We start from the raw sequence: 18,608 nt of genomic DNA on the forward strand, positions 1-18,608 counted from the left end.
CCCCCCCCCCTCTCTCTCTCTCTCTCGTTCTCTTCGTGTGGGGTAATTTCGGCAAATCGACTTCGCAATTCGCAATCATCCCTGAACCGATATCGGGTTACTCTCGTAATCGGGTTGTGCGCGACGTGAATCGCGAGATGTACCTGGAAGAATTATTCTCCAGCCCTTCCGTGTTTCGACGCGAGCACGTAGTGTCTATGCGTCGCGGGCTTACCCGTGCGTGAACGATTGCCTACCCTTTAAACGAGTAATCGTGCACAACGCCCTTACTGCGCATCGGCCATGCACGAGCTCGCGCGTCTAAGAATTCTTCCCGAGAGCTCCACGCTAGTCTGTGTCTAGAAGCGCGCATTTTATTTTTCACTACTTAATCTCCCGTGGAAACACGCACGTCACGCGTATTAAAGTGTCGGGGGAGGGGAGGGGGCACTAGGTATTTCTCAGAGAGCTGCACGATTTTAATCGCATCAACGACCACGGGGAGTTCGCGTTCCTTTATCTGCAAAGTTTCGCGAATTACCGCCGCGAACTCCGCGACACTGCGTTATCGGGCAACACGACGACGCAAGCTTTGGACTTTACACGTGAGCTTTAATTGCGTTACACCGCGGAATGAGCCGGCTACTCGTAATAACTTCCGCGCACCGGTGGTCGGTAAATTGAAATTTTTCATTCGAATATGCATATTCATCAGGAAGCGTTCGTTCCCCGTTAAATCTTGCTCGTCCTCCCGCCGTGCCGTCGGCGGCAGATCGCTGTGTCCGCGCGTTAGGCCGTTATTGATCGTTAAACTTAATTTTTGCACGCTTCGTGTGCGCTCCATCGAGATAATCATTAGCCTCATTGCTGCCCGACGCCCTTCGCTCCGGCATAATCACGCGGAAGCACATCCCGAGGCATGGAAGTTCATTCCATCAATACTAAAGGCGTATCGTCTACGATACAAGGAATAAACTTGACGTAAATTGGAGCAAAAAATAAAAATAATTTATTTAGCATACGCGCGTCCCCCTCCCCTATACCGTAGCCTCCTTACATCGGGAGTATTCTTCTTGTTTGCCATATGGGAATGCCATATGGGAATGCCATAAAGGGATGCCGGAAAACTTTAACGATAAAGTACTGACTTCTTTCTGCAAGTTTTTTCTACGTCGTATTGCGGTCGCACAGAAGTATAAATATTTTTATACACTGAAAGAGTATGTGCAATAATGAATTGGAGTCCTACATAGTATGTGGCGAAAGCGGCAAGGAAATTTTAAATTGTCATCTCGAGCTGTCAGTTGACGCAAATATTTACTTGGTACAGAAGATCTGTAGCTTGTACGTACCGCATGTGTGTTTGCTCTATTAACGAAAATTTCAAGGAATATTTCCATGACTTTACAACTGAATTTAGAAGCTTCAAAATATACGGAAAGTTCACAGGAAGGTTTCTATATATGCGTGGTTATGTTTCCTACTAGCATAGCAACACAAAGCAGCACATATTTATCTGTATCTGCATGTACAATATCTCTATGTGCAAGAAATGAATAGTACGATCGTGTTAGTGACAATCGCTTTTACGTTACCGATATTTTTGGAGTTTGTCAACCACTTTAGCATCCCCTTAAGAATAACATTTTCGGTGTAAAGAACTAGAGTATAGGGAGACGTAAAAGCGAAATAAATTATTTTTATTTCTTACTCCAATTTACGCCAAGATTACTTCGCGTGTTGTAGATGAGAAGGTTAAAAGACAACTAAAACCAATAAGAGGCACGTACTGGAGATGTTAGTGCGAATGCTTAAGTCATGGAAGGGAATCGAATAAATCGAAGGAATAAAAAAAAGAAACGCGTAATTGGGATTTTTAAAGGAGGAATTAATTAAAATAATAATAATAATTAGGATTCAGAATTTGTTTGACGTGGAAGATTTGATTTACCGCGCACGTTGTAAAAGCAGAAAAATACTCGACGTGTACGTTTACGCGCTGTCAAACAATATTACCGTTCCATAATTCAATCCTCCCAGTGGTAACCAGAATCATTGAGCCATTTTAAGAAGTGCTCGCTTCTCGGAGGCAGCTGAATTCTGCGCCTTGATTTTGTAAAAAAACATGTTGGTGAAAAAAACTTGCAGTCCGCCAGTCGCTGAGAAAAACGCTTTTCTTATTGAATGCCAAGCAATTCGAGTCGACATGGACGTAAATGACCCGGTTACTATTCGACGTATGCCAAAAGTGTAAGTTCCAGCTTGCCGTTCTTTTTTTATTCGACTATCTCTTACACAAGTACCCTTATAAAAATAATGAAAGAGCTTATTTTTGTTGCGCAGAACGCAATACACTCGTATAGGATGAATATCGACATACAATTTACCAAACTTGTGCAGAATACATTTTTTTTTATTTGTATTACAGTATCTTTTTGTAGTATCTTTAATAATTTTGTATAAAACGATTTTTTAATACTTAGCAAAAGCTTTTTATATATAATTATAAAGAATTTTTATTAAAATTTTTTATTTAACATTTCTATACTAAAAAGACTTAAAAGAATTTATTTGTAAATAATTGTTTTAAATTATGAATTTTTAAATGGTATAGTAGATTTTCACTTATTTTTATTGAAAAAACATTAAAAGTAAAATTAATTAATTAATTAATTAGCAATTTATTTTTCACAAAGCGGCTATGTGGCCTTCGATTAGAAGAATAAAAGAAGTTTCAATAATTTTGAGAAATTTTTTCGAGCACTCTAAGATGGGAGGAATGTCAAGGATGATACAAACGACCCTGGTTACCAGTCCCGAAAATACTTTACCATTCGCACAAACATCCAGCACGCTGTTATTGGTCTTACATTTCTCTTAGTATAGTTGTATGCCAACGGAATTTTCGGAACACAGTTTAGTCATTCCATCAATTTTCGAGACGGAAAACACAAACCAACACCACGTATCGTACAACATCGCGGGGAGTTGTTTTACGCACTGTGCGGGAATTTCGGTCGTTAATCGCGAAGCAACTTTAACAGCAATTACGTGTCGCTACGGAGCTCCCGAGCTTGAGAGGAAGGGAGACAAACAGAGGATTGCCGTGTGCGGAATACATGAATTCCTCGCGGGACTCGTAATTAATATGCATACGCTCCGGGCGGCTATTTCATCCTTTTATCAAACAGTCGCGCGGTGTGCCGCGCGTGTAAAACAATTCGCAACAAGTACACACCCCCGACGAGCGTGACTAGTTTGCAACGCGCACTGCGGAGCACGACAAGTAGACGCGTGCCGGAGTAGGACGCTCTCAATCGTCGGATATGTTAGCAACAATTAATTCGGATACAGCCAGGCGAGCTGTATCTCGTGTCGTCGTGGCACACACATACACACAGGCGCGCTGCGTTTCGCAGCGAAGCGCCTTTCGATCGACTGCACCGCTGCATCTATCCCGTTGACACGGCGCAACGCACTGTAACTTTCGAAAGGAAATGACATTTAACCGCGCGTGTGTCTCACGTGCGTCACGATTCTCGCTCACCTCCGAGCGGCACGTGTCCCCGTGTGCACACCGCGCCAACCCCCTGCACCCCCGTCGCTCTGTGTTCTCGTAGCACACCACCACCGAGAATACACCAGCGCAGTGTCGTCGCGAATATTACGTAATATCGTCGCGCTCGCAGCCAAGTGGACGCGACTTGTGTGCCGCGCGTGATAGGTAAATAAGTAAATAAATAATAATAATAAGAGCGCTTCCGGGCGCCGCGCGAACTCGAGCCGGCCACGCGCTTTCTTTCTCTCTCTTTCCCTCTCTATCACTCTTTCTCTCTGTCTTTCTATTTCTTTTTCTTTCTCTCTCTCTTTCTCTTTCTCTTTATCTCTTCTCTGCCGCTCTTGGTCGGACGAGCGGCGGAGCACCCCCGCAGGATCGCGAGCAAGCTCGGGAACGACCGTGGAAGACTGCTCGATTCACGGCCAAGATAATTCCGCGAAGGGTACGCGGGTGCGCGGGAAAAACGCATGCGTCGATCCGCCCCGCATGGTCGAAGAAGCGAGAGGCACGTAGCACATACGCGCGACACTCGGTCGGTCGCGACTTGTTTTCGGGAAAAACAAGAGCATATATCTGCGCGGAGGGTGAGAGGACGGAGCGAGCGAACAAGAGAAGGGGGTGGCCGACCGACGCGCGTCTTGGCGCGTCTTTTTCCACTGAGGGATCGATCAGGGAGAACTTCGCGAAGCAATTATAGAAGCTACCTCGCACGCTCCATCCGTCACCCCTTCTCTTCTCTCTTTTCCTCTCTCTCTCTCTCTCTCTCTCTCTCTCTCTCTCTACTCGTTGTCTTTCTCTATCTCATCCTCCGGCCTTGAGAGATCACTCCCCACGATCGCTTGAGGCTGCCGTCGATTTCAATGGATCCGCGCTGTCCCGCTCTGCGGAATTCTTTCCTTTCCCGTAATTAATTTAGACGGCTCCGTCGATTGTTCCCGGCGAGTCGTGCTCGAATGAATCCTCCGGCTCCGACGATGCAATCTGGTTACCATCCGCGAGAGAGGGATATCCCGCCTTTTCCGCGAACGCTATTCCTCCTTTTGCTTCTTTCGCGTACTCTACCTATCTACCTACCTCCTTCTCTTCCTCTAACGCGAGAAGAGATAAATTGTCTGGGTAAAGAGAGTATCGTGCTATTCGGGGGATTATTGCGGATTTTAATAGTCTCCGCTTTAAGCCCTTCCTGTAATCCATACATCCTCCGTCGTTATATTATACGTTATATTATGTTACATTCAGCTCACGTGTTCGCCCGTTCCCTTTTGCGCTCGCTATTATTCGTAAATTCATGAATTATAACCCCCATCGAGATCGGCCGCTTAAAGTCGTCTCCTCATTTCCCGGACAGCACAGTTGCTCAGCATAGTCGCGTGTCATAAATAACGTCGTTGTATACCAGAAGGGGATATCTCTTCGATATTCTTCCGAAATTTCATCGGCGACCCATTTTTCTCTGTTTCTCTCTCTTTCCCTCAAATTTACTAGGAATATATTCTGCATACATATTTTTGTATTTGACTATTTCCATTTCTATGTAAACGTTCTTAGAGGACTCGCTTTAGAATCTCACTCTAAATTATCGATGCTATCTATCGCTATACTAGACTATCGAATAGCATAATACACGGAAAAGAAAATACTGCCGAGTCGATAGAACTGGTCAAATAAATCTTTGATTCAATAGCAATCTTGTTGAATCTAATACTCGAGTTATTAAAGCATTATGTAAAGTGTTTATTTTAATGACTTGAGTAAAATATTTTTTGACAACATTGTTATTATATCAAGAAAATTCCAATAGCTCACTGCTAACTAATTCTGTTGATTCAACAGTATTTTTTGCTCGTGTAGTTTGTCCTTTGTTGCCAATGTGAAATCATTTTTATCCCTTTAATTTTTTTTTCAATATATTATAACACTTACCTTGGCATTTTTTATTATTTTTTAGGGGGAAATTACTTTCTAAGGGAAAAATAAAGAAACAGCAATTTTGCAAACATTTTTTCTATTAAATTGTTATTCGAAGTGCAGGTCAAAATGACCATCATTGGCGATCTAGAGCTAAATTATAGATTTATAAATATAGACTGCGCATTCTTATGAAATGACTGAAACCAGGAGTAAGGGACAGAAATATATTGAATATGTTTAAGATGCTTTCTTTATCATACAGTACTATAGAAGGGGCGATACTATAGAGGAAACAATAGAGAAAAAAAAGAGAGAGCGCAATATAATGAAAGAAATAAAGGACGTATTGATCATATGATCGCTTCCTCTCTTTATCGCTCTTCACTAATTAGACAATTAGAATGTTGAAATGTTGAGCGTGAGTCGATTAAAATATTAGTTGACTAAAGTAATCGACAAATCAATCATTAAAATTAATCAATCGTCATCGATTGTAAAATCACGAATAACTTAATCGATGAAAAATTAATTATTAATCAAACTTAATTGATAAAAAATTTATTATTAATCAAACTTTCTTTATTCTGACTAATTATATAGTAATTAACTTCATCAATCCATTGAATTATTCTTGCTTATATATTCAACTATTTATTTTGATTATTGATTTGCTGATTATTTTAGTCAAATAAAAATTGTAATCAAATAGACAAGGAAAGCATCTTACTCTCTATAGTCTTCTAATGCTGAGTCTAGCTCTCCAATAGAAATCTCTCTCTCTCTCTCTCTCTCTCTCTCTCTCTCATATGTAAGGTAATATCCCGTCCGGACACGCCGGAATAAATTTGCTCCAGTGCAGGCATCATCAAGTTTATTCGGCAATAAGTGAATAACAATACAAGCCGCTTTCAATAACCAATTTATTAATAGCCATATTCACCGAACTCGCACGAAGTGTTACACATCCCCGTTCATCCGCATCTCCTAATCATCGTCGAGACACGTTATCTCGTCGAATGTGAGCTTCGACAGCGCCAAGTCGAGCCGCGCGTTTTCAGTTAATCTCTCGCAGAGTAATATGAAGCGACGTGGGTTACGTGATTTGCAACATGCTCAGGCGCGCGGCTCGTTACGGTTGTCGGCGCTTATTAAGAGTTACAATGTTTAGTTTTGAACTTAAGCACTCACCGCATCTCGCCGAATAGCAACCGCGAAGAGAACGTTCTTCTAGCGTTACCTTCCAACTACTTTGCTGAAGATAGCTCTCTCTTTCTCTCTCTCTCTCTCTCTCTCTCTCTCTCTCTCTCTCTCTCTCTCTCTTCTTCTACTTCTTCTTCTCTCTGTGTTTTCCTTCAATTTGATCCTTCATTTCGTTATGTACATCCCCGGTAGCACCCATTCGTAGCGTTCGCGCCCGGATGAATATCATTAATAGGTCTGCTAATTTTAGCTGAACTAGCGCTGCACTGGAACTTCGTTCCTCTTCCTTTTTCGTCGAAGACCTGGCGTCTTCAACTTTAGGTTGTGCACTTGTTTCACTCTCTCTAAATTTCTTGGAAACTTCACTTGATAAATAGAGAGCAACTATCGACTCAAATTCGAGTGATTTTCCACTTATATACAATAAAAAATAAAATGTTAGTTTTAACATTCTTTACATATTCTAGAAAGTATACTTTAATTTTTAGTTAAAAATGATTCATTCGTGTGGTGTGTTACTTATCGATGAGTTACGAATGTTAATTAATTGGCATTCACCATTTTTTTTTCTTACATTTATATTTGTTATGTTGACTTTAAGCTCAATGTAAAATTAATATAAAGAATAGTAAAAAAAAAATACACGGAGGAGTAATTAAAATAACTCGTAAAGGATGTCAATGGGACATTTTTGTTCGTGTTATGTGAACATATGGTATAATGTGAACAATATAATGTGAACATATAATGTGAACAAAGATGAACGCTTATTTTTCATGTTGCATTAATATATGGTATTAATTTCTTTAACTTTACTTATTCGTGATAGAATTTTCTCTTAATAAATTTGGTTATTCTATATGTCAAAGTTTACAGTGATTTGAAGACTCGCTTTTTAATTCTTGTTAATATTAAATTAACTTTAAGAAATGTCATTTTTTTAATAATTAGGTTAAAGGAACTCAAAATAATATTCTATTTTTAAGTGACATATAAAAAACGTTAAGTTATTATGTTGACATTAATGTAACACATTAAAACATCACGAAAATAATAACATATCGTTAGTATGTTAATTTTATATTGAAATAACAGTAAAAAATGGGTAAAATATGGAAATTTTAACACTTGTTAAAGATTTTTGCAAGATTTTTAACTGTGTATAAAGTAAACTCTCCGGTTCTTTTAAGCTCATCGAGTGAATATTTCCATTCGAAATTAAAGTATGAATTTGATGTGCTTCACAATCACAGCAATTTATGCATTCTAATCGATTGAAACATTTGTTCATTTGGAGTCGGAATTTATTCTAAGGCTGTAATAGTTACATTTGCCTCAAATAAGATATTCAAATTTGACTTTGGAGTTAGATGTAAGCTTTTTATTTAAATCGTCTAATATGTGCAACGTCATACTTGTAATCGCGATTCAATCGAAAAATCTAACACTAAATTCAAATCTGCGTATCTCACTTGAGGCGAGTTTCAAGTGACGACTATTAATATCTGCAAGACTTGAGTGAGACATTCGCTCTTGCGGTTTCGAGTGGCATAGTACTTTCGCTATCGCTTCGAGTGAAAATACTGCCACTTTTCACCTATTTTGGGTAAGAGCCCAGGAAATCTAGAGAGCTTTAAAAAGCAAAGAATACAACGTAATTCATCTGAAAAGAGCAGACCTATTATTACGCGGGCACGCGTCCGATTGTCGGAAGAGACAATCGAATCCAAGCGCGATTCGCACCCGTCTTTTCGCCGGAAAATTCGATATAAAAATTATATGTATACATATAAGCATATATATAAAATATGTATAAAATCTAAGAATTATCCGTTACGTTAATTCCTAACGATATACAACGCGACTATTGCACCCGATAGAAGCTCTCGACGATCGCGATGCGTTGCTCTTCCCGTTGCTCGGCGTGTTTCAATCGCGTCTCCGTGAGTTAAATATAAGCGTCTCATTAGTTGCTTTTCTTGTCATAAGCGATTCCCTCTCTTCGAATTTTTACTCGCGATCTTGCAGCGATCTCTTTCTTGTCCTTTTCTTTCCGCTTTGTTTTCTTTCTTCGTGCTCGCAGGAGAGACGTTCCGCGAGACCGGTGAAATTTATCGGCGAAAACTCGGACGTTGATAAGACTTGTTAAGTAATTTCTCACTATGATTTATTACCTCATTAGTCGCGCTTGATATTCCTTTCATGCTCCGCGCACTTTATGTTTTATTCATCGACCTGCGTGCGCGCTTAACGCCGATCGCGATGTTCGTTCCCGATGATTAAAATATGCATAACTTTATTGCGCTGATTTTGATTTACAGTGTCGCATACTGGGGGGAGAGAGTCAAACAACTGCTCTCTCTTTTTCTCACTTTCGCTTTCTCTCTCTCTTTTCTCGTATATCTCTTTACGCATCTCTCTACAAAATTCGCAGAAAATCGTGCGCTTAATGCAAAATCGTGTAACATTAATTCCAAACCTTTGGACGGATTTATCTCGTAAACAAACATTCGGCTCGACAGAAACTCGGGCTATCGATTTTAATTCGTACATGCTTCATTCGCGCATACTCGACAGTGAATTGCGTATATATAACGACAAAAGCAGTCGTTTCTCTTGCCAGTGTTCTCTTAATAGAGTAGTACCCTTATTTATCAAACGTCACAATCAAACGTCACAATATATGAATTATTAGGTTGATGCGAAAAACTCGTCATGTTTGCCGAATAAAACACAAGACGGAATTATCCAATTTCGATTAATAACACTGATCTAGGAAAGGAAACTTTTTTTGGGATGAAATTATGAATGAAATTATGTGATCTATATAGCAATTTTTATCGTCCTACAAGCTAATGAGAAAGCTTAAAGAAATTAATGATTTTCGGCGGACTTTTGATAAGCTACTTCTAAAAGTAGAAAGTGTCGTGTCAGTTTTTGTCGTATTTTGTGCCTAATTAGAGAAAAATCACGTAAAAAGAAGAAAATCATGAATCTTAATAAATTTTTGTTAAAGAAATATTTTTATAGACAAGCAAATTGCTTAAATGGAGGGTTTATAGAAGATACTTGATATTGATGTATAAAAAGTCATTATAAAAAATTTAAAATTATATCAGATTGTGCGAATTGCGTGATATGTCCCATATACAATATATTAAATCTCAGGTGACAGTCACAGAAAATTGTTGGCGATGGAGAAAATCCAAGTTCACTTTCGGATTCTACAAAGAATAAAAGAATACATCAGAAATTCCATGTGATTCCAAAATACATCATTCTATATGACGAATGGCCCCGTCGAGCAGTGTTATTATTACGAATAAAATATTCGGCACTTTGTAGAGATCTCACGAGGATTCGCTATTTCCCCTCTGATATCCAAACTTACCACGAGAATTTAACGGGAAACCGACAACTGTCTCTCGCAGTAACCTGACATAATACACACTGAACAGTGAACAGCGGGATTGCACGGGAATAATTAAGACGGCGTACATTTCGCAAATTTCGAATATCCCGAGTGACACGGCACTGTGATTTTGTGCAGACACGAGTATTGTATTGTGTCGTCATGTCTTACGTCGTTGCGCGCCATTTCGCGTCTCACCGCGCTGAAAACTCGCGAAATTATTCCGAGTCACTCGGCCCGCCGTCGTCGTGTATCCATTAATATTAAAGGGGCGCGCGGGCACATAAAACGCGACGGCGTCATCGTCGTTCGCGTCTGCGAGGTTCTTCTTCCGAGATTGCCGGGGAGCCGCGAACGGGGAGAGAAACTCCGGCGATTACGCGCGCAATCGCATGGGAATTATACGTCGTTATTAACGTGCCGACGTTAATCGACCCGCATCGACGGAAATCGGCAAGCCCCGAATTTCCGTCCCGCGGTTCAGGGTTCAAAGGAGAACGGGCCCTTTCGTGAGCGCCCCTGATGACTGCGTCGTGGATAACGCGCGCGGAGAGAGTTATAGCGAATTCGGTTACTTATACTAGTGCGTACTGAGTGCGCATTAGGGCTTGTTCATAGTATGTTATTATATTTAAAGATTGTCTTAAATAAATTATCAAATATTTTTAACGATAATATGATATGTACAACATCCGTACGAATCATTTTATTAGTTAAAATGTTTTTAAATATGTATTTAAAACACAATCTTAAATATAAGAATGTACTGTAAATAAGTCTTAACGCACACTCAATGCGCACTAGTGCAAGCTGCCGAATTCACTATTAGAGATAGTTGCGCGCGCGCGCGTGCGTGTGAGAATATACATGATATAGCCGTATATAAGTACGTATAATTACACAAATACACCTATCTACGCGCGTACATACCGTGTCGGTCGGTATACGCCAGCTATCTCTCGGCCGAGTCCGGGTACTCCGACGATTATACATCATAAATCAGGAGATTGGCTTGTGGACAAAGGGAGGATGGGCGGGAAGAGGGAGGGAGGGGACGGGGGAGGGTTGGCTGAATGTTCTTCAAGAAGGAGATTCTAGCTAACGTTTGAAGCGTATAACCCAGCACCGTGTGTTTCGTTACCTACTTAAGTAAGACTATTATCGCAGTTGTACCGCCGACGAGGGGGGGAGGGTGGATGGGGTAAAGAGGGACGGGACAGAAGGGGGCGGTGTTTACTCGCGTGGTCACCCCGTGCGATCCCCGAGGGAGATCGCGGCGATCTGTCGGACGTTAGGAAGCTGAGAACGAGCCGCGCGTCGCGCGCTCGATCCCTCGACGCGATTATTATACTCTATTCTTATTATTATTATTATTATCATCATTATTATTATTAGTACTCGTTACTTTCCCATCGTTGCGATTTCCTACCTCTCGCATTGTCCCCGTGGATCGTGAAAAAAAAAGGGTGACTGTCGAACGGATTGCCGATTAATAATCCATCGAAGCCCGTCCCTTATAGAAATATCATACTAAGAATCATTGATAATTACTTATTATCCAGTATTTTTAATATTGAAAATAAGTAATTATCAATGATTCTTAGTATGATATTTCTATAAGGGGTGGCTCTGAGATACCTTTCAAGCGACTTTGAAGCTTTATCCTAGACGCATAACGAATGCTAAGTATAATGTCTTTTTGATTTCGGGTTCTTGAATATGATTTTTTCATACGAGCGTCACATGCACGGAGAAAATACTGTAGTAAAGATTGAAATTCTATGAAATAGAGTTAGAAGAGGTTGGTGTAGGTTTTTAGAGCATCAAAATAGATATTGGATGGAATAGTAAGATTGAAAGTAGAATCAAAATTACGACTCGGGAGCTGTCATCAAGTTTTATGATATACTTGTTACTTGATTTAGAAAGTTAGTTACTTGATCCTAATTATTAATATCCAATATTATATTTTGATTTAGTCTCACAAAACACACAAAGTATATGATGAAAAATAGTGTTAGTAAATATTTTGTAATTATTTCGAATTGGATTATTGCGGTTATTCTTTTACTATTTGTGAAAGACACGTGTCACTATACGTGTGTAAAGTGATGCGACACGATCGTGCGGCTACCAGCCGCAATCAAAGCAAAGCAAGCAAAGTCGCTAGACAGGCGTTGATGGATTAATTCGCGCAATAGGAACGGTCCCCGTAGGATAATTGCCCATATCAGTGTGCCTGTTTCTATTAGTCTGCCTTTCTACTTAAATAAGCCATAAAAAAGAAAACTAGCATAAATAAATAGGAGAAGTATTTTCTTAAGTTAATTTAAAGTGTTAAACTTAATAAAAAATACTTTTCCTATTAAGTTTAAGTTAGTTTTATGGCTTACTTAAATAGAAACTAATTAACATTAACTAACAGGAACAGGCACAATGATATGGACACCCTACCTTAGTTACCCTAATGGAGGTCCCGCCAGAATCTGCAGACCCACTCGCGCCTGAGATCGAGACTGCGGTATAATTCGCACGACGCCGCGTCTCGCGTCTCACGAGTGACGTGTGAAGAGAGTGGCGGTCTCTCGAAGTTCCGAAATTTCGGGATATTGCGACATCGGGCGAGATCTTGACGCGACGGACGGAGGCGATCCTCGCAATTGGGGCGATTCGGAATCCCCGCGGTTGAGCGTGTGTGCGAGTCCTTGAGAGCTGTCGGGCGCGAGGACGAAATCGTCAGTGAACGGCCGTGAGGGGGCCACCAGAGGGGGAAGTAGGACAACGTGTGTAATCGACGTAAGAACGCGAGGAAGAAACGCGGCTGACCAGCCGGCGCGAATAAGTGGATTTTGCAGCGATCGCGCAAGTCGCTACTGCGCGTCATTCTTGGCAAGATATCGATCATGCATAGAAAGTTCCGCCTGGGAGTGAGGCGAACGCAGCATCCATTTGTATGTACACTCGCGGCTTCAAATCTGGACCATGGATGTAGTAGGCTTTTGGTCTTATGTTCTAAGCTCAAAATTGTGGCGTAATTTTCGACTATAAACGTTTCCTACTGCCGCGTGATCCCCAAGTCATGATCCCCGGCTTTAAGCGAGTTGGCCAGATTCCAATTGTTAAAGCGGCGCGGAAAACGCACTTTGCCAGAAATTATAGATCTTAGAGCGTGAGACTAAAGGCTCACTACACCTATTATAGACCCGGATTAATATCTGAACATCTACTAAGTCTAGAATTGCTAGATATTTTGGACTAGCCCTGTGCCCTTTTCTACATACGCATTCATCGTGACGGTTGAGTGTGCGAGGAATCAGGAACGGTGTTCGAAAGCAGCCGTGATAGTCGGAGGTTTAGTTCGCGTAGAATGACGTTCTGTCCGCTCATGCGTTACAAATGATCAGCTGGAAAGTCATACTATGCACTGAAAGTATATTTAGAAAACCTGGACGTGTATGAACAGTAGATAAATCTTCCAAGAATCGTTCTAAAAAGAAGAACAGCGAGGAAATTGGAAGTCTAAATATAACACTCTTCTGCGTAATTATGCATAACGTATGAACGAATGGAAAACATCAATTTGCGCGAACTAAGACCCAAATTGTTGAACTATCACGGCTGCTTTCGAACGTCTTTCCCAATTTCTCGGATACTCAAAAATCATAATAAATGCATATGTAGAAAGAGACGCCGAGTCGAAATTTTATCTGTGCTCTTTCGACCTGAAACTTTCCAGCATCCGTGCATATGAAGAGTCTTCATTGAAGACTGAAATATTATTTAGTACCTCTAAATAGCAGAAGACGCAGAAAATGCCACCTGTAGGTTCTGAGAAGGATTTCTCTTCTCTGAACTGATTGATTTAGACTTCAGAGTATCGAAGTAGGAATATCAAGGGTAGAAATATCAAAGTGGAAATATCAGAGTATCGAGTGGAATATTGGAATCAAAAGTAGGGTCGAAATTTCGACTCGGGACACGGCTAGTCCAAAATATTTACTAACTGTAGATCTAATAATGTCTGTGAATGTACGTGTGTGTGCTTGGACATTAATGAAACCGCGTGCACAGCCGCGTGCACATACTCGATCAGAGGGAATGGGGAGGGGAGAACGGCCGTAGGTGAAGGAAAAGGAAAGGAGAAAACAGATGCGAGTGGTGCTCGCGATACGTCGTATCGTGACGCGACGGAATGGAGCAACATGCGAGAGCATGTTGGTAGTTGCACGAGAACTCGACTTTGACGTACTTCTTTCGCGATATATCCTTTAATCCTCCGAGCGGCACATATATACCTTGTTTCGCTACTAAGTGATGTGCTCCCACTCTGCGAAGTACTGCGCGCGCAACCTTCAGACAGCATCTTGAAGTTTCAATCTCGATCATAGTTATGACTCTGAACCGCTCGATCTCTCGGGGGTCTGATGTCTACATCTGTTAACGCGAAGGACACTCCGCTTCTTGATAAGAACGGGAATCAGTTCTCGATTAAAATGAAGGAAAGTTTTGTCGAGAAATCTTCGACGCGAGCAACTGAAACGTCCACTACTCGACGAATTAAAAAACATCGAGCTTCGACTTTGCGAAGAGACCGTATTGATAGTCGTTACTTGAAACTTACTCCACGTGAGATGCTCAGACCTAATTCTAGAATTAAACTTGAGTTCTTTGTTTGAATTATATAATGTATGCGACGTTCTCGTAGCGTAATCGCAATTCACTGGAAAACTCACATCTAACTCTTAAATCTGTACATAGAGAGAATTTCGTAGTGAAAATTGCTATAGAGTTTATATGGAAATTGCTGTAAAACACACACATATCGAGAAATAAATCGACGTTCTGGTTAACTGATTATATTTTCATATATGCTATTTATATCTCAGGAACAGAGTTATTAAAAAATTTGCTATGTCTCTGATGAAATTTACTATGTTTCTTAACGAGACAGACCCTACTGACAGACGATTCTTACACCGTTAGAAAGATAGTGAAATTGGAAAGTATTTACTATAAAAAAAGAAACTATAGTATTCTCTTTCTCTCTTCGTGTATTAATAGTCGTTACTTGAAATTTATTTCGAATGAGATACTCAGACTTAAATGTTGAGTTAAATGTGAATTTTTCAGTTGATTTGCAATTCTAAAAGCTCAGGTCTGACTCTAAGGCCTGCACTAATAGTTATTACGTGAAACTTGTCTCACGTGAGATACTCAGATCTGGATTTAGAGTGAAATTTGAGCTGTTCATTTGAATTATATAATATGTGCGACATTATATTTATAATCGCTATCTAGCTAAAAACTTACATCTATCTCTAAATTCAAATCTAAGTATCTCACCTGAAGCAAGTTTCAAGTAACAACTATTAATACTGACCTGACTATTTAAGAGTAAGACAAGTTTTAAGTAACGATTATTAACCCTTTAAGTAGTATACCAGGAAAAGTTCCATAAGAAAATATAAAATTTCTTCTGATTTACTGAAACTATTGTATTTTTTAACTCGTAGCAAATACAAATCAGATACATTTCGTATTCTATTTTTCAAAATTCTTAAAAAAAAATATAGAAAAGGGAAATCCAGATATGCTTATTTAAAAAAAAACCCCTAAAGGAAATCGCGCAGTCATTTTAAATCACTACTGAAAAGGTTAATACAAACCTAAATTGAAATCTGACTATCTCACCTGAGGTAAGTTTCAAGTAACGACTATTAATACGGATTGCCTGTATCATCAAGGTTCGTTTCCATCGATCCCCCGTGGAACCTTCGTCTCGAGATCAAGGAGTGTCGCCTCCGTGCGTAAAGAGAGCTCGAGGATAAAGACCGAGAGTTTACGATTCCGCCTGCTCAGATCTGCATCTCTGGCTCGGAATTGTTGTCGTGGAACCAATCCGAGGCCCTTTGACTTTCCGTCACGCGCACGCTGAGCTCCCTCTCGCTGTACCGGCTAGATCTCGCGATAGACGGGCCGAGGCCGGCGCGTCTGTGCTCGTCGAAGGAGGCGAGCACCTCCAGGCGGTCGCCCCGTCGAATCGCGCGCGGCGTCGTCTCCACCGAGCTGGTGCCGTCGTGCTCGGTCGCCCATTGCGGCAGATCCATGATGCCCGAAGGCATGCCCCAATGCTCAGTGAACTCAGAGCCCGACCTCGCCAAGCTGGGCTGGCTGAGCGATCTGACCAGAGAGTCCGCGCCCTCGAAGGAGCTCAAGCTGGTCAGATCGTCCCTGTCCACCCTGGCGAAGTCGCGCACCGTCATCTCGGACATTGACCTCAAGTCAGCCTCGCTGCCGGCTCCTCCGGCGCCGCGCGAGTGGATGGAACCGGCGAATCGCCGGGAACGGCCGACGCTCTGCGCCGTCACGGTCGTGGCGGACTGCGAGGCCTGCAGGTGGTGGCTCTGATTGCCCAAGGTACGAGCTGAGCTGCCGCCATCGCTCTCGTACTCGTACAGGGTGGGCAGAGACGATCGCCGGGACCTGTTGTCCCACTCGGACGACTTGGAGCGCTTGTACCGTTGTCCATGGTTCTTGCCGTGGCTGGAGGACGAGGTGGAGCCGGTGTGCGCCGACGGGGGCCCCAAGATCCGTATGATCACGTCCCACTTGGCGGGTGGGAAGAGATTCACGTATCTCGCATCCTTCCGTATCAGCTCGTAGTCCTCTTTCACCACCGCCTCCGTCAACAAGGTCCGCAACGTGCTCTCCGTCGTGATGATCTCGCGCCACTTGGCGCGCTCTTCGTCCGTCAGCTCGGAGGCGTAACGTGGCTCCAGCACGCGCGCCAGCCTGGTGTACCAGTCGGCGTCGGAGTCGTCCAGGGAACGACGCGTCGCCGACGGCGGAGGTCTGCAGGGTATCTCGGCGCGAGTGGTATACGTCGGCTCGATGTTGACATCAGGCTCATCGTCCATGACGGTGTCCGTCAGATGATTCGTCGGCTCGTTCGTGATGGTCAGGTTGGAGGCCGAGCTGACGTCAGAGAAGTTCTCCCATTCGGGCGGCGGCGGTGGTAAATCCTCCGTCGGATAGTTTCTGATGGTGACATCCCACTTGAGATCCGGTGGCGGCTGCGCTCTAGCGCGGTATTCAGTCACTTGACGGCAATGACGCTCCACGTCCTCGATGGTCTTCTTCTCCGTGACGGTTCTCAGGAACACGTCGTCCACCTCGTGGGTCGTGATCTCCGGGCGACGGGGTGCGACCACTTGCGGCTCCACCAACGGCTCGGTCATCTCGTCGCGCAGCAGACGGTGCTCGCGATGTTGAATAGCAGTGTGGGTCGTGGTGCTGGAGGTGGTTGGTGCGATTGGCGGCGGCGGGGGCGGAGTAGGTGCGAGAATACTCGCCACCCGGTACTTAGCGTGAGAGGCGTCTGTCACTTCGGTGAGCGAGCGGGTCTCAGTGAGCTCGGTATTGAGGGAGGTCAGGGATCTGGGTCGGCGAATCTCGTGATGTTGCAACGGCGGTTGCTCGGATACAGGCGAGGACAGTTTGTCTTGGATCACGGTGGTCTCCCTCTCCGCTTGCTTACGCAGGATCCTCGAGTAGACCGGCGGCGTCTGTTGCCGGGAAATGGTGGAGATGGACGACGCGCCTCCTGGTGGACCGTGAAGCTCGGGGACATAGGAGAAGGTCGTCATACGGTAAGGCGCGGTCTCCAGCGAGCGGGTGAGGCTGGACTCCTCTCTCTCCAGGATGGTCGTCAGGTTCCTCTCGAGGGCGACGCTCGCCACGTCCGATTCCGATGGCAGCGGACTCGGTGGCGGTGGCGGCGCACGCTTCACTCTCATCTGCACGTCGAACTTAGGCTCGATCGGCACGGCTACTGGATGACGTGGCACCATGATTCGAGACGCGTTCGCGGCCGTCATCGATGAGGTCTCCACCTCGGCGGCGACTGTCTCGGAATACAGGGAGCTCGAGGTGCGCATATCCACTTGTCGCTGATGCTGCACCTCGTGAACGAACGCCTTGTTGTCGTAGGATCCGGCGGAGGATACGGGTAGTGAGCGCTCCTCGTCGACCTGTACAAGCCCGCGGCAAAACCAATCGGTGTAATTAGTCGCGAAAATATCCTTATCTTTACTTGATGTCTCTCTGATTGAAGAATATGTTGGGAAAATATTCTCGATAAATGTTCGCGTTAGCTTTGCATAAGGTTTGCTCTTAATATTTTCACATAGAAGTAGACCAGTACATCAAATTATCTTTTCCTTTATCTGATGCTTCTTTAACTAAAGAATACGTTGGAGAAATATTTTCGATAAATGTTCGCGTTAGCTTTACACAGAGCTTGCTCTTAATATTTTCATATAAAAGTGGATCAATACATCAAATTAACTCTACCTTTATCTGATGTCTTTTTAACTAAAGGATATGTTGAGAAAATATTCTCGATAAATGTTCGCGTTAGCTTTGCATAAGGTTTACTCTTAATATTTTCACATAGAAATATATAGACTAAATTATCTTTTCCTTTATCTGATGCTTCTTTAACTAAAGGATATGTTGAGAAAATATTCTCGATAAATGTTCGCGTTA

General features: G+C 42.7%; 1 protein-coding gene across 2 annotated transcripts in view; it reads right to left on the reverse strand.

Moving 5' to 3' along the window:
- Positions 1–6,303: 6,303 nt before the first annotated feature.
- Positions 6,304–18,608, reverse strand: part of LOC116842018 — a 70,109-nt gene continuing 57,804 nt past the window's right edge. For both annotated transcript variants that reach the window (XM_032810643.1, XM_032810644.1), the window contains exon 6: positions 6,304–18,091. In XM_032810643.1, coding sequence (XP_032666534.1) covers positions 15,917–18,091 — 2,175 coding nt within the window. In that variant the 3' untranslated portion in view covers positions 6,304–15,916. The remainder of the gene's footprint in view (positions 18,092–18,608) is intronic.

The sequence above is a fragment of the Odontomachus brunneus genome, unplaced genomic scaffold (assembly GCF_010583005.1).
Source record: "Odontomachus brunneus isolate Ranch 3 - 2012 unplaced genomic scaffold, Obru_v1 Obru_scaffold_020, whole genome shotgun sequence".
In the NCBI taxonomy this organism is placed as follows: Eukaryota; Metazoa; Arthropoda; class Insecta; order Hymenoptera; family Formicidae; genus Odontomachus; species Odontomachus brunneus.